The sequence below is a fragment of the Phasianus colchicus genome, chromosome 18, assembly GCF_987193195.1.
Source record: "Phasianus colchicus chromosome 18, bPhaCol1.hap1.1, whole genome shotgun sequence".
Lineage (NCBI taxonomy): Eukaryota > Metazoa > Chordata > Aves > Galliformes > Phasianidae > Phasianus > Phasianus colchicus.
Window position 1 is genome coordinate 13,565,602 of NC_143453.1, and position 23,539 is coordinate 13,589,140.

The following is a 23,539-nucleotide window of genomic DNA, read 5'->3' on the forward strand; positions in this document are numbered from 1 at the left end:
TACTGCCCTCTGTCCTCCTTCCAAGCTTATCTCTAAGCAAGGACAGACGGATGACCTGAACAATGACCCAGTGCAAAGGGCACAAATGCTGGGGGGTAATGAAGCAGTTAAGAGGTTATGTCTATGTTGTAAAGCAGACATCCAAAAGTTACGACCAGATGTTTGTTAAGAAAGCAGTTGTTAGAAGGCAGTCGACCAATTAAGATATTTGTGGTTGGGTGGTAAGGATTTGTGTTTACTTGGTATTGGTACGATTAGTGAAGCGTTGCGAAAGAGTGTGAACCTGCAGTACTCAGCCAGTGAGGAGCCGGGGAGAAAGAGATAAGGGTCGGGCAGTAGGGGATAAAAGATGTAACACTGTTTTCTCTGCGCTCTCCTGCTTGCAGGAGGCCCGCCATTGCAATTGGGAATAAAGATAGATACAAAGATCAGAGAACCGTCCTGGAAAACTATTTGGCTATTTCCAACAACGCTTATAAATATCTTAGATGTGGGAGTCAAAAGGACACGGCTGCAATCTTTTCAGCGATCTGTGGTGACAGAAGAAGGGGAAATGGCCATAAACTGGAGCACAGGAAGTTCTGCACCAAAATGCAAAGGAACTTCTTCACGGCGAGGATGACGGAGCGCTGGAACGGGCTGCCCAGGGAGGCTGTGGATTCTCCTTCTCTGGAGATATTCCAGGCCCTCCTGGGCGCCCTTCCTGTGCTGCCTACTCTAGGGAGCCCGTTTTGCAGGGGGCTTGGGCTCAGTGATCTCTGGAGCTCCCTTGCAACCCCAGTTTTGTGATTCTGTGATTTTATTCATTGCTTCTTGCAGCAATGCAGCGTTTCAGATGAGAGAAAAGCACGGCGGGCGTAAACTGGGTTTCTGTGGTTGGTAAAGCTGTGCTGAGAACTGGGCTGACTACTGCACCTGGAAATGTGTGCAAAGTCTGCAGACACAGAAGAATAACTTTTCCTTGCAGGTTGGGCTTGTCTAAGGTAGGTGATTGCTAGGTGAGCTTGTGCTTTAAAGCATCAAGTTGTATAAATAAGGAAACTTTAAAAGCAAGATTGCCAGTTCTTTTTTACCTAGGTGATTTTTTGCAAGGAGAGATTTGAAATGCTGCTTGCTAATGGAAGATGGAGAGAGGAGAGTCAAGTCAAAGGCATGCTGTGCATAGCCACCACGTAGCATCTGCGCCGCTCTCCCCCTGCACAGAGGAGGAGCAGCTCAGCAAGCTTGGCCTGGGCCATGGAAGGGAGCATACAAACATCTGGACCAACCCCAACGGAGCGGGTTCTGCAGGTTGGTTGTCTTCTGCTGTTTGTCTCCCATCCTGTTGCTCAGGGGTAGACGTGTTCTTGATCAGTGCTAATAGGAAACTTTCATGACATTTTTGTTTCAGCTGTCCCAATGCTTTGATCCCTTGCTGCTGGGATGGGGCGTTTGCAGAATGACAATGTCCAGTCAGATGTTGGGGATGAGTCTACGCACCGGGGTATGTCTGGCAGGACTGAGGCTTGGGGACCAGGCCAGGTCAAATCCAGTGCACTTTGCTCTCATTCTTAGTGCTTGCTTTTGCTCAGGAGGGTGGGTGGTGAGCCTTATGAACCAGTGCCTGCAGATGGGGTTTGTGGAGAAAGAGGTCCTGCAGGCCTTGTGTGACACCCATGGAGCTATAGTGAGGCTGCATCAGTGTAAAACGCCAGAAATCCCCAGAGGTGTGAAGGTGAGCTGTGGGCACCAGTAACACAAGAGGGAATGTGCATGCTTGGGTTTGGATGCTTCTGTGTGTTTTAAGTGACTGTGATACCACTGCTCAGTCAGTTTGAGTGTGTGGAACAAGTGTGACATCCTTTTTGACTGAGTCCTGTGAAAGGAGTCTGTATGGGAACTGCTGAGTCACGGCCTGAACCTCTGATTTATCACCTGAGGCGAGCAATGAGTCAGCCCTGGGAGCACAGGTGAAAGGAATTCACCTGTGCTGCAGGAAGGGGTGGAGCATGGCTCCACCTCTCCTAGACCCATTTAAGAGCTGACTACCAGTGGTTAGGATCTCTCTCTCTCTTTGGAAGATTCTCTCCACTGGTCTTTCCTGAGCAAGCCCACGACATGGGTAAGCATCCTATGTATTCTCTTTGTCTTGGTGTGCCTAACTCTCTTGCTTATTTCATTATTATAACATCTTAATATTGTTTGATTATATAGAATTCCTTTATATAATTTTCATTGATTATACACTTGGTGAGCCAGGCAGGCAAGCCGAATATACTAAAACTTACACTATGTCCTTTCTTTGGAATTTCTGTAAATGTTCAAGGGGGAGAACGCTACCCCCCTAGATAAAATAATTCCAGGGCAGATGCCAGGATTTGCGGGATCCCCTTATTATGAATTGTCAACTATCATTGAAAAATGGGGTCCTCTACGTGTTGTGGGAAATGTTTCCCCATATCGCCTAGCAGATGACTTTCCGGGACTAGGCAATGATACATTAGTCACAAGAGAAAGACAATTAGCTGCTTCTACAGTGGCATGGCCACTGTTAAATGCTTTAAATAATGCTGAAATAAGGAATAATACTTTAGTGAACGAAAATGAACTTTTAAAAGATCATATTGAAAAGTTAGAACAGGAACTTGGCATATTAACAGGAAAAAACCCAATTCTACATCTTCCAATAGGTCAAGTCTGTAATATTTCAATAAACAATGACCAGGCTCCTGAATCAACGGACTGTGTTGATCAGGAAAATAAACAATCTAAATCTGATCTTGAATCTCCAATTTTGACGGATGCACTAGAAGTCCGTCCTGTTATAACTCAAAAAACAAAAAAGGTACAGGACAGATCGGCGGGGGTGCCGCCTGATCAGTGGCCCCCCGTTCAAACCCACTTGCATGTAACAGCCCGACCGTACACAGCAACAGAACTGATGGACTTAGTCCAACGATTTAAGCAGAAAGCTAGAGAAAGTGTGCCAGCTTGGACTATGGGATTCTGGGGCAGAAAGTGTTCTGATGAATGGCCCGGAAATAGCCAAATTGGCCACAATGACCGTCCATCCTGCTCTTAGACAGAGATTATATGCAGGTAATCAATACAATGATGAAAACCATTCTATAATAGAATGGTTAATGGCGGCCTGCTGTATGGTATGGCCCAATAAATCTGATATTCCTTTACATACAGGGATGTGGTCCTCCATGGAAAACCTTCAAAATTACATCTGTGAATTAGGTGTAAGGGAAGCGATTTATGAAGATGCCTTTGATGGCCCGGATCTGGTCAAATTCTCAGCAGGGATGAGAGACCTAATTTTACAACAAGCCCAGGCATTGGGTATATTCGATGCTACCCTCCCAGCTGAGTTGGATGTCCACGTTACTCAAAGATGGCTTTGGTTGGGGCCTGTGGCAACGCCAGAGTTCTGTTCGGACCCCCATTGGTTTTTGGTTTCAGGTCTGGCATGGAGCAAAAGAAAGATATAATATGATTGAAAAACAGTTATTGGCTGCCTATTCAGCATTACAGGCAGTAGAGCCAATAACCCAGACGGCTGAAGTTATAGTGAAGACCACTCTGCAGATTCAGGGGTGGGTGAAAGATCTGACCCACCTTCCTAAGACAGGGGTGGCCCAAGCACAAACAGTGGCATGATGGGTCACTTACCTCAGCCAAAGGAGCAGTCTGTCTTCATCATCCTTAAAAGAAGAGCTTCAGAAGATCCTAGGCCCAGTGACCTATCATTGTGATGCACCAAAAGAAACACTGGTCGCTCCACCAGAGAAGAGTCCCGTTCAGGAGAGGAAATATCCTATCCCTGAAGATGCCTGGTATACAGATGGGTCCAGCAAGGGCAACCCGAGCAAGTGGAGAGCGATAGCATACCATCCTTCGACTGAGACAATCTGGTTTGATGAGTGTCATGGAATTAACTAGATCAGTTTATGCCCGTGACAGGGGGCAGTAGGCCCCTGCCCTCCCCACCCCCGGCCTGGCCCCACAAAATGGGAAGGAAGGGGGAAAAGGAAAAAAACAGCGGCAACAATCTATGGAGGTAAACTTATTTTACTAACTATGATATCGGAATGCAAAATAATACAATATAATACAATCTACCAGTGGGGAAGGATCTCTCTCTCTTCGGAAGATCCACTCCACTGGTCTTTCCTGAGCGAGCCCACGACACGGGTAAGCATCCTATTTATTCTCTTTGTCTTGCTGTGCCTAACTCTCTTGCTGATTTCATTATTATAACATCTTAATATTATTTGATTATATAAAATTCCTTTATATAATTTTCATTGATTATACAGTAGTCCTATGAATTTGAGGTCTGAATTTAAGCCTGTGGGCATCGCCCAGGAGTTGGGGAAGAGTACAAGGCAAGGAAAGTTGGGTAAGAGGATGAGGCTTCGGACCAGGAACCTCTTCCATCGGTATTAACTCTTGCCGTTCTCTTTTTGGATTAGGAATCCATGTGTTTTTTTTAATGAAGAACAGACTCATTGTGCAGCTTGTGAGTGAATTCATTCACGCCTGTTAGCTGGTTTTCTTTCCTACATGAAGCTGCAATTGAAATGGACACTTTGTGATCTGATCCCCTCTGGCATGCTCAGATCAGCCAAGTTGGCAAGGCCTGGCTCATGGTTTGTGAGTTGTGCCCAAGGTCAGAGAGTTGACTCTTGTGAGCTTTGAGTCATGTCTTCCAGTTGCACGTTGTGTTCTTTCTGTTGTGTTGACCTCTTGAGCTCCAGCCCTAAGTGAGGATGCAAGCGCTACCGCAGAAGGAACGGTTTAGATTGGAAGTGCAATGCAAAGAACTGGAGCCAGCAGGAGCAGGGAAGCGGTCATCCTCCTGTGCTCAGCACTGGTGAGTCCTCACCTTGAGTACTTTGTTCAGTTCTGGGTGCCTCACTACAGGAAGGACAGTGAAAGCCTTAAATGTGTCCAGAGAAGAGCAGTGAAGCTGCAGGGCATCTAGAGCACAAGTCTTATGGGGAGCGGCTGAGGGAACTGTGATTATTTAGTCTGGAGAAGAGGAGGCGCAGGGAAGACCTCCTCACTCTCTACAACTAGCTGAAGAGAGGTTATGTTGAGGTGGGCGTTGTCCTCCTCTCCTGTGTAAGTGATAATAGGACTGGAGGGAGTGGCCTGAAGTTGCATGAGGGGAGATTGAGGTTGGATGTTAAGAAAAACTTCTCCACAGGACTGGTCAGACGCTGGAACGGGCTGCCCAGACAGGTGATAGAGTTACCATCCCTGCAGGTGTTCAAGAAACATTAGATGTTGTCGTGAGGGACGTGGCTTAGTGGGAAATGTTGGTGGAAGGTGGATGGTTGGACCGGATGATCTTGGAGATCTTTTCCAAGCTTGCTAATTCTATGTTTCTATGAAAGACATGTGCTGGTGAGTGCTTTGCTGGGTGAGCATCACCCTGCTGAAGAGCAGGCAACTGTTGTCTTTGCAGGCAGCCACATCCACAGGGATTGGATGGACCTTAACCTTGTCTTTCACATCTTATGGGCAGTAAGTCATGTGGATTTAAAGCAGGATCTTAGAGGCAACCTTGATTTCTTCAGCCACCAGAGCTCTCCACCATGCTTCTCTGTGTGATGTGAGACCATGCAGAAGTCTGGGTAGGTGAAGTCAGTTGCTCTTCCTTTTCCCCCCAGGGCTGGAAGTAGCGGGGAAACGGGACTGTGGGACATCCCAGCAGTGGGTTCCTACCTCAGCAGAACCAAATGGCTGTTCTGGTCCACGTGGTCATTTTGAGTGAATCTGACACAAATTAGAGACATGAGGGGCCTGTGAGCAAAAAGCATGTGCTGCATTTTGTGGTGCAAGATGTCCTCTGAGCTGCTGCTAAGAATGCCCAGCATGCTTTCTTTTTGATGGGAAGAGGTTTAGCAAGGATTTTTTAGATGAAAATAGATGAAAATCACGTATTTCCTTTTGACTGACCTTTCTTTCATACTGCTTCTTGAAAAGTTACCTTTGGATTCTAAACTAATATTTATTACTGAAGAGAATACATATGCACCCTGCACTTTTATCTGCACAAAGAATCCTCTGAACATCTGTTTACGTGTTTCTTTTTGGCACTGAGATGAAGCTGTGTGGAACATAGGCTTGGATGAATTTTCAATCAGTAGCAGGGACGTGTAATGCTCATCTTAGATGTCGTGCTGACAGAAAGAGCAGAAAGGTACATTTTATGGGGTTGCATGCTGCTTTTTTTTTTTTTCAGTCATGACCATGGAAGCGTTACCCAGACGAAATGAGCATTTGTCACCTGGACTTTCTACACATGACAGAGGAAGTGGAAGTCAGCAGCTGAAGTGTCTGGGAAGACCCCTGCGTGGGAATGGTGAGAGTTACCCTGGCACCGTTCTTTGGAAATCTCAGGGCTCTGTAAGCTCTGAAGCTGTGTCGTAACTCCTCCCGTGGTGCTCTCCCTTTCTTTTGTGTAGGAGAGCTGGAGTTCAACTCCTTCCTGTTTCCTGCCTATGTGCTGCCTGCCTTGTCCATGGCCCAATGGGCTTTTATTGCTCACACCCAGATTGGTACGTGTGGATATAAGCCTTTGTTTACGTTTATCTTTTGCTTGTGGTGACAGCTCATAGCTGAGCTTGTGGTTAACAAGACACACAATAGCTGGAGATACAGTACTCTGCATCACTAAAACACGAGCTTTGTGGCAGCCACGAGCCCAAGGAACAGCGAGTTTCTGTGTTTTATTTCTGTGCTTGCTCCCATTGCCCCGCGGCCCTGTTGTGGTTGAAGCCGGTGGGTGGCTCAGCACCACGCAGTCCTTTGCCCACTCCCCTGTTCCCCGTGGGATGGGGGAGAGTGTTGGGTGGAAAAAGAGAAGTAAAACTCATGTTTTTGAGATAAAAGTAGTTCTGAATATATATATGAATGTATTGCAAGTGATGTACAAGCAATGGCTCACCACCCGCCAACCACTGTCCAGTTAGCCGCCAAGCAATAAAAGAGAGTGAGATGTACTCTCATCCCCTTCAAAACTCCTTCCACTTGATGGCATATAGTATGGAATATCCCTTTGGCCAGTTTACGTTAGCTGTCTTAATTCAGTTCCCTCCCAGCTCCTTGTTGAGAGCTTTGCTGAGAATGGCCTTGGCTCTGTGCAAGTTTGCTTGTCAGAAACTATAAAGATCAGGGTGTTATCAGTGTGATTTTTCTCCTAGAACCCAAACATAGCATCATACCAGATACTCTGAAGAAAAATCCCTCCCACCTGAGACTAAGGCAGCCCCCCAGTGTGTGTGCCGTAAGCCAGATAGGGATGCAGGTGTTGCATTTCCCTGGCAGCGTTGGCCAGGGATGCTGGAGAGGTTTTGGTGCCCAGCTTGGACGTCGCAGCACTGCTGTGCCTGTCAAAGCGGCATGCTGCGTGCTCTCCAAGCAACGAAGCAGCGTTTCATCAACAATGTGCCATGCTATTTCCTGGAACCTGGTGTGTTTGTGTCTCTGAGGCTAGGTTTACCCTACGAGCTCTTCTTGCAATAGCTGTTTTGAATTCCATTGCAGGCGTGTGAGCAGAAGTGCTTTTCCCCTTATGTTCTGTCTCACAGTGTTTGCCCATGGTTGGTAGAAGAAGGAGCTGATGGAGTCAGCAGTAGATTCTGTTGGCTTACCCTCTGTGCTTCATCCCTGGAGCTCACTGCTGCACAGAAGAGTACACGCGTGTTTATCCCAGGGCTGCAGTAAACGGGAGCCTGGTTGGCATAGCACTGAGCAGCACCTAATGGGCTCTGCAGAGGATGGCTTTGCAGAAGGAGCAGGAGTGCCTGCGTCCACCTGTATCCTGGGATACGTTCTGGCAGCGATGCACCAGCTGTGGCCACAGTGACTGAATGCAGGGCTTGGCTTGGGGCTGCCGTGTGGCACTTACTGCCCCGCCGTATGCCTGGCAAAGCACAGCCACCCCTCGCCCACGACAAGCGTTTGTCTTAGTGTCGTGTTTCATGCTGTCTCCTGAACCTCAGGCACTGGAGGCAGCTTCCCCACAAGAAGGGGAGAACAAAATGAGGTCATCCTGGAAGCAAAAAGGCAAAAATCCACTTGGGAAAGAAATGTATATATAGCAGTCTCGTAGCAGTTCTGTGTTTCTCCCGTCTCTTCCTTGATTTCCTTACAGTGAAATAGATACGTGCTGTAACGTGCTCTTGAATGAAACAAAGGACTCTAGTGTGGATTTTATGTAGGCCCTGCACTGCAAGGTATGCTGCTGGGAGGAAGTGTCCATCTGCCCGAGGGTAGGAAGGCCCTGCAGAAGGATGGCCTGAGGCCGGTTGTACGAGGCTCAACAAGAGCAAGCGCCGGGTCCTGCGCTTTGGTCATGATGACCCCGTGCCAGCTTCTCCAGGATTTGGCTGAGGTAGAATTCCAACCGCCCTCTGATTCTAGAATGTTGGAGTGTTGGAATCTTCTGGTCTTGTGACGTGGTCTTGCTTCCCCACCTTGTCTGTCATGGTGGAGCAGCCTGGTGGCCCTTAGTGATGTCATAAGCAGCTAGAATGAGGGGAGGAGCAGTGCCTGCTGCGTCCCTTCATTGGAGCGCTTGAGCTCTGACTGAGTAGCTAGCTTGTTGCACTTGTGCATCGACTGAGTACCTTCGTTTTCACACCGTCTTGTGCAGCATCTTGTAGGTAAGCTGAGACAGTGTGAGATAGACAGGTGGACAGTGAGGTGTTGAAAGCTGCTGGCTGGCGGAGCTGGTAGTGTCATGCTGCTTACTCTTGACCATCAGACATAATTTTCACTCAGTAGCTACATTCCAAAGCATAGAGGTGGCATTTGTCTCAGGGCTTTTTCCTTGTCTTCTTTGTTAAATTGTGCAAGCTCACTGATCAGCTCTTTCTCTCTCCTCTCCCCGCCCTCTGCCTTCTCCTTTGATGCAGCTTTTGCTCGCGGAAGAACAGAGCAAAGTGACAAGAAACGGCTGCGGCTTCAAGGAACTTGTTCTGATCTCTTGCCTGGTATGTGCCACACGTTGTCCCCCCCCATGTGGTTTTGCAGCCTGCGTTGCACCGTGTTTAGTAACACAGCCTCATCCAGCCTTGACAGGACACTGGTCACGTGTAGAGTTATTCCACTTTCCCTCCAGCTCAGCCCTCAGAAGGATGCTGTCTGTGATGCTGTGACCAGCTAGTCTTTAGGAAACCAATCCCTTAGGCAAGGAGTCCTAGTCCCGGTTTGTGCAGGGCTGCACAACGTGACCATGAGCATGCGTGCTTCGGCTGCGTGTGCGCACGACAGCTGTGGGGAGCACAGCAGAGATGCAAGCAGAGGAAATCCGTGTGGAAGGCTGCGGCCGGCGCTGGAGGTGAACTGGTGGGAGCCGGGCGCTAGGGAGCAGATCCACCCCCAGCAGTGACTCCTCTCACTGCCCTGCTACTGTGCTGTCGGAGTGCTCTGAGCAAGCGCATCTGCTGCTTTGTGCCGGAGTCCCCATCTGCTAGCAGAGGGATAGCGACTTGGTAAACTGCTGCGTAATAGGCTGTCTCGTTTGAAGTGACTGAACAAAGTGGTTGTTTCTAGAACACCTGCCTATGCCAGTGGGTAACTGAGGGTAGTTCTGAAGAAGTCTCTCCATACCGTGGTGTGTGAACAGAGAAAATAGAAGTGTGTTTCTTTTCAGTTCCAGCTTGTCGTGCCTGCTGTGATGGGCATCGCGTGCAGCGAGATCAGCTGTGGGCCTGACCTGGCACAAATGGAGGTAGAGTATGAAGCTCTGATTGGTCTTTGTTCTGCTGACTTGAGCCGGCAGAGTGAGCTGCAGATGAGCTCTCCTGCTTTTCAAGAGAGGGAGAATCCTTCCAGCTCTATCGGTGTCACGGAAAAGCTGCCTGAAAAGCTTCATGTCCTTGCTACGAGCATCTAGATGGCCGTGGACGTTATAGTACCGACAGAATCAGATAGAGCGTTATAAACATGCAGAAGCTTTTCCCCCATCCTGCTTGGATTTTGTCACCCAAAGACCAAGTTCTCATATTCAGTAAGTTAAGGGAAGCAGGCACTTGTAGTGAGCCAAGGATTGGGTCAGTGGACCAGCTCCTGTGTCCAGTCCATGGCTGAGGTCTCCAAGCAATAGGTTACAGGAAGCAAGCAGACTCTTACGCTCCTCTTTGGCAAGACAGTACTGCAAGCGTGGCAAGTTTATAAAACTCCAGGAGTCCTCTCGGTTGGGGTGTTTGTCCTCTTAGTCTGGGTAGAGAGAGACGCATCTTTACATTGCCTGGCGATACTGCTGCACACCAGGAAGAGAAACAGCTGTTATTAGACTTGCAGTTTCTTGTTAAGCACTCATGATAAGGATCTTTCTCTGCAGATGTGCTCCTTGCTCTGAAATTGTCCTCGTTTGTCCTCAGCTCCTCACCATGGCCTGTGCTCTCTGTTTCAGACTGAGAACAATGGGAAGCCCCTGCTGATCCACGAGGAGTCTCCTGTAAATATTCCAGCTGTTGCTGCTGCCCATGTTCTTAAGAGATACGTTGCCCAGGCACCGGATGAACTCTCCTTTGAGGTAAGCAGTTAAGGGCGTTCCTAGTTGTCATGTACAGGAGAGTATAAGGTGTGAACGCATCAGGAATATTCTCAGATACCTTCAGAATGTTTGGTGAGGTTGCAGTCTTTTGCAGGTGGGAGACATCGTGTGCGTTACTGATATGCCACCAAAGGAGCTGACCCCCTGGTGGAGAGGCAAGCATGGCTTTCAGGTAGGCACAAGCTTCAGACTTGAGAGAGCAACTTCGGTCAGGTTGGGAATCTCGGCTAAGAGCTGCGCTGCCTGCACAGGATGGCTCATGGATGTAAACATTTTCCCTGTGTCGGTGTCAGAGATGGTCTTTGTAGGAAACTGTCTCCTCAATTCACTTAGAAGCAAGAGCCTTCACAATATGCATCAGGTCACGGCCACTGAACCCCACCTTTGGAAATGCAGCAGCTAAGACAGTGTTTCAGTGTCTCAGAGTATTTTGCTTGCACCCATGCAGAACGTGAAGTTAGTGTCTTTTAGGAAGTTACTGCCTGTCAGCTGAGGTAGGGTAACAGACCCTCCGCGTGCTTGTTGCTGCTGCTGGCTGCAGAACGCTGGGTAGCTCGGAGCTGGGGATTATTGCAGCTGCATCTCAGTCAGCAAGAACTTTCTTCTTCTACATCTTCTACAGAAGCAATTATTTGTTTTGTAGGTCTTTTGGCTGCAAATGTTGAATAATTATTACTTTTATGCAGGCCACTTTTTGTTGGATAGTCTTACGGAGCGTCAGGCAAGCACGTTCCGAGGAAAATGTTAGGTGGCTTTTGGTTGAACAGTTCAGGCCTGAGAAATGCTGCCTTCAGTATTGCACCTCTCTTTTTTTTCTTGTTACAGGTTGGATTTTTCCCAAGTGAGTGCGTGGAGCTCATCAATGGAAAAATTCCGGAGTCTCTCCTCAGTTCAGTGCCAAAGCCAGGTACAGATGTTACATTTGATGGTGCAGGGAAGCAAAATGGCGTCTCTTTTTGGGTGTGTTCTGTGTTTAATACCTCCTTTATCCATCCCGTGTTATAGTCTGTGCTGATGATCCTTCAGGCATATCATGGGGCATATGGCTGGTGTTTTGTAGGCAATGAGAATGAAGGAGGGCAAAGGCAGTTCTTCTGCGAGTCAGTACGAGGTTGAGAACAGCCAGTGTCCCTGGTGGACAGCTAGAGGCCTGGTTGTGCTAGTGATATGCTTGATCAGAACGTGACTTTTCAAGAGGATCCTTAATCCTCAAGTTGAGCAAGCCAAGCAAGAGGAGTGCATTAAACTCCATCGGAACGCGCAGAGATTTGGCCCGATCCTCCTGTGTTTATGAGTGGACTTGGGGAAATCATAGAATCCTCCTAGTATGGCTTGGGATGGAAGGGAGCTCAAGGATCATCAAGTTCCAACCCCCCTGCCTCAGGCTGGGCTGCCAACCAACCTCCACATCTAATGTGAGACTAGACCCCACTGGCCAGGGCCCCATCCAACCTGGCCTTTGGCTCCTCCTGCAGGGATGGGAGAAAATCCGTTTTTTCTATGTACTTGTTAATGTTCTTCCCGTTTTGACGTGCTCTGTAGAATGTGTTATGCTCGGCATTGTCCAACTGAGCCAAACCTGAAATGAACTGGTTTCTTCCTGTTGTGCAGTGCCAAAGAAACGCGGCAAGCTCGTCACCTTCCTTCGTTCCTTGGTGAAGGCCCGCCCAAAGAAACCGAAAGAGCGGGAGGTGGAGAAGGAAAGGGTGTTTGGCTGTGACCTGGGAGAGCATCTTCTCCACTCTGGTCGCGATGGTAAGGGACAGCCCGTTCCTGAGATCTTCCTCTGTTGGGCATCTAAAGATGAAAGGGAGGTCATATCTAGCAAAGGGGCAGGTTGGTACCGGTGGAGAAACGTGTAATGGAAGTTGATGGCTGAAAGATAAACTGAGGCTAATGCTCTTAAGAGACAAGCACGTTTGTATTTGCTTAAACCAAAGCCTGTAAGCCAATCCCACGCTAGCCTGAAAAGAAGGGAAGCCTTTTGGCCAAGGAGAGTGTCCTGCATATGTTTCCCTGCTCTCCTGGACATGAGATTTCCCACCTCCTTTCATTCCCATGGGAGCTGTGGTGGGACTTGCAGTGTCTCCGGCTTCCCCAGAATTACTTTCTCCAGGCTGATTCCTAGGTCCTTACACTTCTTGAATGCAAGGAACACGTCTGTCCAGTTTCCTCGTCTTGGACAGCTTTCTTCTGTAAGGAAGAACTAAGCAGTAGCCTGGCTGGGCTTAGTGGATGAGATTTGACAGGAGCACAGCCTGAACCAGTACTTGAATGAGGAGCTCAAGTAACCGCTGGCACGTGTTCTTTAGTCCCCCAGGTCCTCCAGAGCTGCGCCGAGTTCATTGAGCAGCACGGCGTAGTGCAAGGGATATACCGGCTGTCCGGCGTCGCGTCCAACATCCAGAGACTGCGGTAAGAGTGCTGCGACTGACACAGCGGTCAGTAGGGGCGCGTGCCCTGTTGTGGGTGCTCAGAGGCCTGCGCCGTGGGGCAGCTCTGTGCAGGCAGCGTGCGCTCAGCAGTGGTGCGCCAGGCTTGTCACTGTTTGATAGGAACACGGGGCGTTCAGCAGACTTGCTGGAGCAGGAAGTTCTCCTTCTGTCCTTCGGAGCACTGGAAGGCTGTGGGGGACTGCGGTGTCACCGCTGCCAGCTCTCATTCCCGTTTCCTCCTGTTTGCAGAGCCCTTTGGAGCAGCCCACACTCCTCCTTGCTGCTCCGGGCTCCTGGCTTAGGATTGTAGACTAGGCAGCCAGTTGTCAGAGTCACGGGAAATGCCTTAGCAAAACGAAAAGGTCTCCTTTTGGAAACATCTCATCCAGCATGGCTCGTGTGGTGCTGGTGACTGAGTGTTCATTTTCTCCTGTTAATCGGGAAGCCCTTCCAATGCTTGATTATATTTGGTGTGGCTTTTGACTTGTTTTCCTCTTTCTCAACCCCCCCGCCCGTTTTTGTGTCCTTCTCTCCAGCCAAGAATTTGAGTCTGAGCAGATTCCTGAGCTAACCATCCGCGACACTCACAGCGTGAGCTCCGTCTGCAAAATGTACTTCAGGGAGCTCCCGAACCCTCTGCTGACCGACCAGCTGTATGACAAGTTCTCGGTAAGCACAAGGCAACGTCTTTCCTTTACCTCTTCCCTGGGCCTCTTGGGAGATGGCTGCAGCAGTGCCCCAGCTCTGAGGCCCTTTTTCTGTTAGCCCCGTGGGGTTTACTCGTATGTCTTTGCCACATCATGCATCATATGGATGCCATTTTCGGTGGTCCCAGGAGGCGGTTATTTCCATATTCACAAAGCTTGAGAGAATTCATGTTTTTTGTTTTTTCTTTTGTTTTGTTTTTCTATTCCCCAAGTATTTATAGAATGGGAGTGGGATTGATAGCAAAGTGCACTTGAAGCTTGAGGAGCTGAGCTGCGCAATCAGGCTGTAAACCGGCCCGCTGCTTGGACTCCTTGGCCTTGATGGCACCAGCTGCGTGCCGCTATGTTCCCCAGATGCCTCCTGGAAGGCGTAAAATCTGTCTCGGCGCAGACCAACAGCACGCTGTCCCCATAGTTCCCGACCCTGTGGCAGGTATCTAGCCTGATTTGTGTCTCAGTCCCTTTCTGCACTATTCCAGGAGGCTGTTGGTGCCGCTACAGATGAGGAGCAGCTGGTCAGAATGCAGGACGTCATCCAGCAGCTGCCCGCTCCTCACTACAGGTCAGTGCTGCCCTCACTCTGTTGAGCTCAGCCATGCTGCACTTCAGAGGGCAGTGGTGTGATTCCAGGCTTGTCTCATGCTGGCAACATGATGCCTGCGTATGTTGAAGCAGTTTAAGGCTACACGGGGTTAATTTATTGGGTCGGTTCCTGGGCACGGGGGCACAGTTGGTGCAGCTGGTGGCTGCAGCTGTGCTGTGCTGGGGCTTGGTGCCACAGTGTGGCACTTAGTCAAGTTGGATCTACTTCATCTTCAGTGACAGTAGCAATAACATGCATTGAGGCTTTGCTCTGTGAACCGCAGCACCGCGTGCTCATTGGTGCTGAATATTTGCCTCTCTGATTTTCCAGGACACTGGAATACCTGATAAGACACTTGGCTCGTCTAGCCGGGAACTGTTCCGTGACAAACATGCACGCTAAGAACTTAGCGATTGTGTGGGCTCCAAACCTCTTAAGGTAAACTTCTTTCTCCATTTCAACACACTGCTTGGATCTGTTCTCCGGCAAAAAATGCAATCTACCTTTTTCTCCGTCGAATGTGCTCTTCTCCTGTACACTGTAGTAAGTGGCTGACGGCAGAGCAAGAGCCTGGGCTGTTCTCCAACCGCACGGGCACAATTTCTAGATGACAATTTCTGCCCTCTTGTTTAGATGGGACTGGTGTGTCCTTGACCATCCAGGAGAATTTCTTCAGCGGCATCACCGCGGAAGCCTCCGGAGCCCAATTTGACAGCTTTTGGCTGCAACAATGCAGACTTGGGGAAACTTGGATCTTGGATAAATGACTGCTAAAATCTGCCTTTTCTACAGATCACAGCAGAACGAGTCTGCCTGCGCCAGCGGAAGAGCCGCCTGCATGGAACTGCAGACGCAGTCGGCTGTGGTGGAATTCATCATCAACCACGCAGATGTCCTCTTCTGCTCCAAATCCGGATCAGACATGGCAGATGGAGCAGGTGAGTGTCTTCCTCCATGAGCTTTATCTTGATCAGACACCTTGATCAAGTCCAGGCCTTCTCCAAGATCTTTGAAATACACTTTTTCTATCGAGGGGACAGCAGACTTCTGGGCTTAGATTAGAATCTGGCATCCTGTTGCTGGATGCTGAGAATGTCCAAGTCCAAACTTTACAATGAGAAAAAAAACGTCACTGTCGTTACGATGTTTTGCATGCAGGTGAAGCTTGATGAAAGTGTGGCAGTGAAGCTTTCTGAGTTCCCTGCCCCCGCTTTCTAGGGCTTTTCTTTGCCCATTTCGATACAGTGAGCTGCTCTTATTAATTATGACTCTGTCCTCTGCCTTAAACATACCTCTGACCACATGCTTATTCTGACCTCCTCTTCTTCTAGTGGCTCAGATAAGCAGGTCTGAGAAAACTATAGCATCTCCCCCAGAACTGTGATGGCTGTGGTGCTGCTTTGTGATCCTCGCTCTTACCTGTGGCTTTCCCTTACAGGGCACGGTTCTCTCTCAGGGCCCAAGTCTGCGTGGGTGTCTTCTCCAGGGAGGCTGTGGATTCTCCTTCTCTGGAGATATTCCAGGCCCTCCTGGGCGCCCTTCCTGTGCTTCCTACTCTAGGGAGCCCGTTTTGCAGGGGGCTTGGGCTCAGTGATCTCTGGAGCTGTCCGGGCAGCACCGAGAGATAGTATTCTGACCTGGGAAACGTACTGTAAGGTTGTTCATTAGGCCAGCAGAAGTGAAGTCCATTGAACAAACTCTCAAGTAGTCGGGGCCTTTACACAAAGCAGAACTGTCCCACTCTGTGGGAACGTTAGGATGCCGTAGGCAGGCTCCAAGATACTGCCCTCTGTCCTCCTTCCAAGCTTATCTCTAAGCAAGGACAGACGGATGACCTGAACAATGACCCAGTGCAAAGGGCACAAATGCTGGGGGGTAATGAAGCAGTTAAGAGGTTATGTCTATGTTGTAAAGCAGACATCCAAAAGTTACGACCAGATGTTTGTTAAGAAAGCAGTTGTTAGAAGGCAGTCGACCAATTAAGATATTTGTGGTTGGGTGGTAAGGATTTGTGTTTATTTGGTATTGGTACGATTAGTGAAGCGTTGCGAAAGAGTGTGAACCTGCAGTACTCAGCCAATGAAGAGCCAGAGAAGACAGAGATAAGGGTCGGGCAGTAGGGGATAAAAGATGTAACACTGTTTTCTCTGCGCTCTCCTGCTTGCAGGAGGCCCGCCATTACAAATAAAGATAGATATAAAGATAAGAGATACTGTCCTGGAAAATTATTTGGCTATTTCCAACAATGCTTATAAATATCCTAGAGAAAGCCTATTGCATATTTGTCCAAAGTACTAGACCCCGTATCTCGAGGTTGGCCTGAATGTGTCCAGGTGGTAGCAGCAAGTGTCCTATGGGTAGAAGAGAGTATGTGTGTACACTTTGGGGGTGTAAGGAGTAAATTGTTGAGACTTTGATAGTATGTGTTTGCCCCCCCAAAGAGATTGCTCCTCATTTTGAGTCATGATCATTTAAAAAAAAAAAAAAAAAAAAAAGGAAATTAAGAAAAAAAAGGAATGAGGGCAGGAATCCGCTCCTTGACCTCTTAGAAAAGCATGGTGCCAAATTCTCCCCCATGGAGATGAATTGGGCACAGAATAATTGGCCCAACTTAGAGGGAGTTGTGGATCATATAGATTCCCTCCACAAGCAAACTCGTATGGTGGAGGAAAAGGGAAAATCAATCACTTGTGCAGTTCCAGGAGCTGCTCTTACTGCTGCCGTAGAGATCCACAATGAACAGCACACGGCAGAAACCCAAATTATTCAGTCCTTGCAGGAATTAATTACAAAGACAAATCAGAAAACCTGGTGATCCTTCTCTGCTTTCTGATAGAAACTGGGCATGCATATGAAGAGACTGAAAGTGGGTATTCTGATGTTTGTATCGAGAAGGTCTCCCTATTCTGCTACAGAACTAGCCAAATAAAGGAAGGATTTTGGTTACACACCTAGGAAATCAGTATGTGTGGAAAGTGCCACTAACAGTGGGAGATCAGATCCTGTTGATTGAAAAGGAATCAGAGGGTTACTGGGGACCACCACTGGCAACCACTGTGCCTTGTGGTCCCTTACTCAAAGAGCTGATTATTGGGATGATTACTCCCCAGGACAACTAGTGTTGATTGATTTGCCCCACACTGGTCCTGTCCCTTTAACCCTCAGGCAGACTCTTAACAAATACATCTGAAAGGCTCAAGATGATCAGGAGGAAATGTACATAATTAGCTATCTGGATTTCACCTACCTTCTAACTTTGCTTCACTTGGGACCAGGAAGTTTCATGTTTGTTTTGTTTTCTTTTCCAGTTATGCTTCCTCTAACCTTGGTTCCTTTGGAACCGGGAAGTTCTCTCTTGTTTTCCAAATGCTAATGAATGCTGATCCTATTTCTGTGCCTCACATGTTCCCTTCTCGCTCTGTTCCTTTCTCTGGGATCCCCATGGTATCATTAGTCACTGTTTTGGACAGGAATCTTCTTCAGTTTAATTTTTGTAATTGCTTATGATGACCTTATCACAGTCACTGGCTGCTCATGGGGCCATGCCCATATTTGCTGTACTGGGCATATGGGACTGAATTCTAATTCTAACAGAGGCTTAACCCTTTCAACCATGGTTAAACACAGTGATTAAATGCATTCAGGAAATGAATGGGGCCAGGATAGCACTGGCCGATTGCCCCCAACTCCGGAGAGATGCAGGATAAAGAATAAAACTAGGGTGTCAGATTAACAAGTGATCTATGTGCATTGCTACACCCCTGCAGTTTTCCCTATCAGCACTGGGAACAAATCAGCAGTTATTATCTAGTGTATTATCTCAGTGGAAAAGAACTAATATAAAAAGTCCACCAGTTAATTGTAGATGCACTTGCCATAATTCAAATAATGTCTCCCTAGCTCTAAGTTGTGGAAGGTAAAAGAAATGCTTTACCCACTGAATTTTGAAAGGTGATTTGGGACAATGCAAACAAATTTCAAAGAGAATTTTAATCTTGGTGACATCTAGTTAATTTTACTTGTGATCCTCTCACTAACTATGCCACAGCTTTTGTCCTAACAATATGCAATGTTTTGGTACATACCATATACCTAATAATTGTGCTGGGACTGAATAACAATGGAGTTGTTTTTTTTTTTTCCTGCAAAGAAGAAAGAATCCCAAATGCTTGTGGAGAAAGAAGATTCAGGGATTTCCTTTTCTTCCTCGCTAGCAGATCTTGATGCTATCCTGTTCCTGCCTGTGGGCTGCTTGTCATGCCAGAGTCCTGCAGTCTCCAGAAGCTACCCCACATGGTACCAAAAGAGATCATGGACCTGGATTCAGCCTTTCCTCATTCTCCCACTGCATGAGCTCTCATGGAGCAGCATGCTCCTCAAAAGTGGTCATGGTCATTTTGTGCAGTTACACAGTGTTTGTGTACTTATGTAGGAATGGAATGTTGTTTCTGCATTAGAACTAATAACGTGAGTATTTTATGTCGTTGTTTCTGCTCCCATCTTGTGTTGTTTGTCAGTACTAATAGCTCTTCTGTCTCTCCCAAATAGCATGGGTTTGTTCTTTTCTTTTTGGGTTCAGTATCATTTCTTGCCATTATGGAGTGTTTCTCTTCCTTTCCTTTGTTTTCCAGGCTGTTAATTGACTCCTCATTGGAGCTACAATGACCCAAACACAGACTACTATGCACTGACCAAGTGAGATGCAAAAAGAAGAGGTAGGCTCCAAAACAGGCTTCGGGTGAGTGCTGTGTATGACTTGTGGTTTCTAGAATGACACCTAAGTCTTTCTAACCCGTGTTGTTTAGTATCTCATGTGGAGGTTTCTTTTCTCCTTCCAGGACTAGAGACTCCAGATGCTATTGCCCTTCCTGATCTCTTTGGGTTGCAGTATTAGACATGCCCACATGCTTCGAAGGGGTGATTCCTTCATCCTTATTAGAAGATCTTGTCTTGTGTTCAACAGGTAGCATTGGAGAACTGTGGCCCTCTGAGCCGTGTGAGGACAGTACTGAGGCTCTTGGTGGTTACAGCAGGAAACCAGAGCCATAGATGGGTGCCAAGATGCACTCCTTATTTTGTCCGACTAGCTATGTTGACCCCTGAGGCCACTCCCATGCTTGTAGAGGTTCTATATTCATGGCATTGGTTGTCCCTCGTGCTCACTTTGTGTTCACCAGATGTTTTTATTTTACACCATCTTCCCCACCATATACTTACAAGCAAGTGTTCCACTTGGTCTCCATATCTCTCTCTGGCCAGGCAGATGCGGTGTGCCAACAAAACAAAGCATGCAGACCCTGAGAAGAAAAAAAAAAACAGGAGAGAAGCTGTCCTGGGTGAGACAGGAGAAGTGTCCCTTGAAGGGATGCTCCACTGGCACTGCCTCTCACATCCGCCGCCTGGTTCCTTCTCTCTCCTTGTCTTCTAGGGCTCACAAAGTCCAAACGTACCCTGATGGAGTTCAACTCTAGCTTGACCAACACTCATCACGTCCACAGTAGCTGGCTTAGGCTCCCAGTTACCAATGGGATGTCTGCGGCTTCTGCCACTCCTACCAAACATGGGTTTGTTCTTTTCTTTTTGGGTTTAATATCATTTCTTGCCGTTATGCAGTGTTTCTTGTTTCTCTTTTCTAGTGTTTCATGTTGTCAATCTGTGCCTCATTGGAGCTACAGCGACCCAAATGCTGACTGCTCTGCTTTGACCAAGTGAGATGCAAAAAGAAGAGGTAGGCTCCAAAACAGGCTTCCAGTGAGGGCCGTGTATGACTTGGGGTTTCTAGAGTTAACTTCTTCTTTTCCAGTTCTCTTTCGTGTTTTTTTTTTTTATTTCCCCCCCTTTTTCTAATTTATTTTCATTTTCTAATTCGCTTTCTAATTGTAATGCTTTCCTTTTCTCTGATTCCTTTTCCAGTTCCTTGTATTTTTTTCATTGCTGTTTCTGAATAATTTTCTAATTTGTTTTTTCCCTTTCTTTTCCTTTTTACCTTTTTCTTTTTTCTCCTTTTCATTTTCTAATTCTTTTATATCCTTTTCTACTTCCTTTTATTTTTCTTTCTAATTTTTTTTCTCAAGTCTTTTTCCAATTCTTTTTTGTTTTGAATTCTTTTTCTATTCCTCTAATTCTTTCTTTTGCTAATTCTGTTTCCAATTCTGTTTCCGTTTCCAATTTTCTTTCTTTTTCTTCATTATGTTCCTTTTCTTTGTCATATTCCTTTCCATATTTTTTTCTTCATCATATTACAATTCCCATTCCAATTCTCATTCCATTTCTTTTTCCTTTACCAATTATTTTTCCATTCCTTTTATTAAATCTCTCTTTTTCTCTTTCTAAATCTGTTTTTTCTTTCCTGTTTCTAATCTATTTTGTTTTTCTATTTTTTTTTTCTAATTCTTTTCCTATATCTTTTTCCTGTTGCAAGTCTTTTTCCTTTTTCTATTTCCTTTTTTTCTTTTTTGAATCCCAGTTCTTTTTCTAATTGTAGTTCTTGCGTTCTCTTTTTCTGGATAATTTTCCATTTTTTTCCTATTTCTTTGTCTAATTCTAATTATTTGTCTAGTTTTTTTTTCTAAATTTCCTTTTTTTCATTGTTTTTCTTTTTCCAATTCCTTTTCGTTTCCTTTTACCACTTCTCATTCTAACTTTAATTCTTCGTTTTCTTTTTATAATACTTTGTTTTTTTTCTAATACTTGTTTCATTTTCTTTTCTCCTTTTCTAATGACTTCTCTAATTCTTTTTCTAATTCTTATTCTACTCCTTGTTTTTTTCTTTCTCTAATTCTTTTTCCAACTCTTTTTTTTCTTTTTTCTATTTCATTTTTTTTCCAGCTCCAACTCTTTTTCTAATTGTAGTTCTTTTTCTTTTCCCCATTCCAAATCTTTTCCCCAATCCACATCCTTTTCATTTTCTCTATTTCAGTTTTTTTCTTTTACATTTTCTAATTCTTTTCTGATTCTTTTTTAAAATTTGTTTTCGATGTTTTCTGTCCTTTTCCTGAATCAGTTTCTTTTCTTTTTCTGATTCTAAATCTTTTTCTACTTCTCATTGTAATTCTTGATATTTTTCTATTTTTTTCTTTATATTTTTCCTTTTTCTAATTCATTTTATTTTTCTCAATCTTTTTCTAATTATTTTTGTTTCCAGGTTTTTCTTTTTGCATTTTCAGTTTTTGCAGTTCTTTTTCCAATTATCATTCTAATTCTTTTTCTTTATCCATTCGTTTTTCTTTTTCTAATTCCTTTTCATATTCTTTCTCTTGCTCTAGTGCTTTTGTTTCCTTTCTCTTCTTTTTCATTTTCCAATTCTTTTTTCAGTTTTGATTCCATTTCCAGTTCTGTTTCCAATTCTTCATCTATTTTATTTTCCATTTATTTTCTCAGTTCTTTTTTGTCCAATTCCTTTTCTTTTCATTTTCTTTTCCATATTCTTGTTTTTCTCTCTAATTCTATTTTTTCTAATTCTTTTCTTTTTTTATTCTTTTATTTTTCATAGTTCTATTTTTATCTTTTTCTAGACTTTTTCTCACTCGTTTTCCAATGGTTTTTTTTATTTTTTCACTCTTTTTTCATTTTCTAATTCTAGTTCTTTTTCCAATTCTTTTTCTATTTTTTTTCTTTTTCCAATTCTAATCCTAATTCTTCTTCATTTTTCTTTTTCTAATTATTTTTCTCTTTCATTTTCTAATTCTATTTTCTTTTTCTGTTTCTATTTCTAATAATTTTTATAATTAGAATTCCCTTTTCCTTTTTCTTGTTTCTTTTCTATTTCTTACTCTTTCTAATTCTTTTTCATTCTTTTACTTTTTATCTTTTTCTAATTCTTAATTGTTTTCCTTAATTAGTTTTCTTTTCCTTTATCTTTTTGTAATTCTAATTTCAGTTCTTTTTTTCCTAATTCCAGTTTTTTCCACAACCTTTCCCAATTCTTCTTCTAGTTTATTTCCAATTCGTTTTCTATTTATTTTCCTAATTCCAATTATTTTGTCTTTTTCCTATTCCTGTTCTAATTCTTTTTTTTCCTAATAATTTTTCTTTTTATAATTCTAATTATTTCCTTTTCTATTTCCTCTTATTATTCTTTTTCTATTTCTTTTTCTACATCTTTTTTTTACTCTTTCCTTTTCCCTTTTTTCTTTTTCTTTTCCCCTTATTTTATTTTCTTTCTTTTTTTCTTAATTTTCATCTTTTGTGAACCTGAAGTACTCAGGCAATGAGAAACCAGGGGAGGAGAAGGTAAGAGTCAGGTAATAGGGCATGAACAATGTCCTACTGATTCAGATTTCATTATTTGTGAAGAAAATACTACCAGTCTACAAGGGACTTATCCAGTTGGGTTGCATTGCCAGAATTCCAAACCCAAATAAACCGAAGGATGCCCAATTTTGTGGGTTTTCACTTGGTTTACTTGTATTGTCTGTGCAAATTCATGTTATCTTTGTACAGGTTTGTGGGTCTTCACTGGGCTTTGCAGAAGTCCGCCCTGGTTCACTGAAGACTTTACAGGATCACTGGTCTTCACTGAGGTTCCATGAAGTTCACATGGTTTTGTAAAATTTTGCACGGCTTCACTTCTGTTCACACTAGTTCACATATCTTCACTTTGGTTCAGTCAAGTCTGCACAATTTTGCTGGTCTTTGCTGCATTAAAATTTTACTTCTTTACTTAGTCCCTGACAGTTTGCAGGTGGAATCTCAATTTCTGAGTCATCTAGTGCTGCTGCCACTTCCCCCACCTTTCCAAGGTTTGTGCCTGCAATTAAAATATCTACACATGGATACAATTTCACATTCTAAGGCAGTGAAACTTTCTGTCAAAGTTCAGTGAGGTGGCTTGAGCAATAGTGGGAGTCTGCTGAAGGTATATTGTATCCCCTCCTGCATGAAAGCAGAGTTTCTTTATCCTCTTCCTGCAAGGAAACTGTAAAGAACATGTTTTTTACATTGAAAACTGCCATCCGAATAGGCTCCAAAGCCCATTTCACCTCATACTCCAGCCCCAAGCCATCAGTATTTCACGCCAAACTCCAGGTTCAAGTCCTTGCTAATTCACCCCAAATTGAGCTCCCAAAACCTCATTATTTCATCCCAAGTATCAGCCCCAAATCGTTACTATTTTCCCCCAAACTCTACTCCCAAACCCTACCTATTTCACCCCAAACATCAGCCCCAACACCCCAATGTCACCCCCCAAGGATGCTCCAGCATCACTCCCCCAGCGTAATTCCTTAATATCACCCCTCTGTCATCCCAACAT

At 45.3% G+C, this 23,539-nt stretch overlaps 2 protein-coding genes across 30 annotated transcripts in view; both read left to right on the forward strand.

The window, feature by feature from the left end:
• Positions 1–18,586, forward strand: part of LOC149915556 (rho GTPase-activating protein 32-like) — a 33,089-nt gene extending 14,503 nt beyond the window's left edge. For all 6 annotated transcript variants that reach the window (XM_090152552.1, XM_090152553.1, XM_090152557.1 and 3 more), the window contains one exon: positions 18,504–18,586. The gene's annotated coding sequence lies outside the window, so the exon portion shown is untranslated. The remainder of the gene's footprint in view (positions 1–18,503) is intronic.
• On the forward strand, positions 823–22,947 carry LOC149915557 (rho GTPase-activating protein 32-like). 24 transcript variants are annotated; one of them, XM_090152570.1, is made up of 24 exons: positions 823–1,290; positions 1,391–1,483; positions 3,178–4,045; positions 4,461–4,861; positions 5,459–5,627; positions 6,239–6,358; positions 6,462–6,554; positions 8,220–8,392; positions 8,916–8,993; positions 9,656–9,733; positions 10,418–10,540; positions 10,656–10,733; positions 11,387–11,468; positions 12,173–12,316; positions 12,874–12,976; positions 13,533–13,665; positions 14,183–14,265; positions 14,617–14,724; positions 15,079–15,224; positions 18,501–19,024; positions 19,125–19,203; positions 19,546–19,622; positions 19,715–20,014; positions 22,729–22,947. In XM_090152570.1, exons 6-20 carry the CDS (start codon positions 6,241–6,243, stop codon positions 18,716–18,718), a joined length of 1,758 nt encoding a protein of 585 aa, XP_090008696.1. In that variant the 5' UTR covers positions 823–1,290; positions 1,391–1,483; positions 3,178–4,045; positions 4,461–4,861; positions 5,459–5,627; positions 6,239–6,240; the 3' UTR covers positions 18,719–19,024; positions 19,125–19,203; positions 19,546–19,622; positions 19,715–20,014; positions 22,729–22,947. The 24 variants fall into 24 exon arrangements, with proteins under 24 accessions (XP_090008696.1, XP_090008701.1, XP_090008695.1 ...); XM_090152575.1 differs by adding an exon at positions 15,725–15,942 and having other exon boundaries at positions 18,918–19,024; positions 19,125–20,014; XM_090152569.1 differs by having other exon boundaries at positions 19,125–19,850; positions 19,923–20,014.
• Positions 22,948–23,539: the final 592 nt, after the last annotated feature.

Coding starts and splice junctions, on each gene's coding strand:
- LOC149915557 (XM_090152558.1), top strand. CDS start 6,241: ATGACCATGGAAGCGTTACCCAGACGAAATGAGCATTTGTCACCTGGA. Junction 8,393..8,915: donor TTCTCCAGGATTTGGCTGAG/GTAGAATTCCAA, acceptor CCTTTGATGCAG/CTTTTGCTCGCGGAAGAACA. Junction 8,994..9,655: donor TTGTTCTGATCTCTTGCCTG/GTATGTGCCACA, acceptor GTTTCTTTTCAG/TTCCAGCTTGTCGTGCCTGC.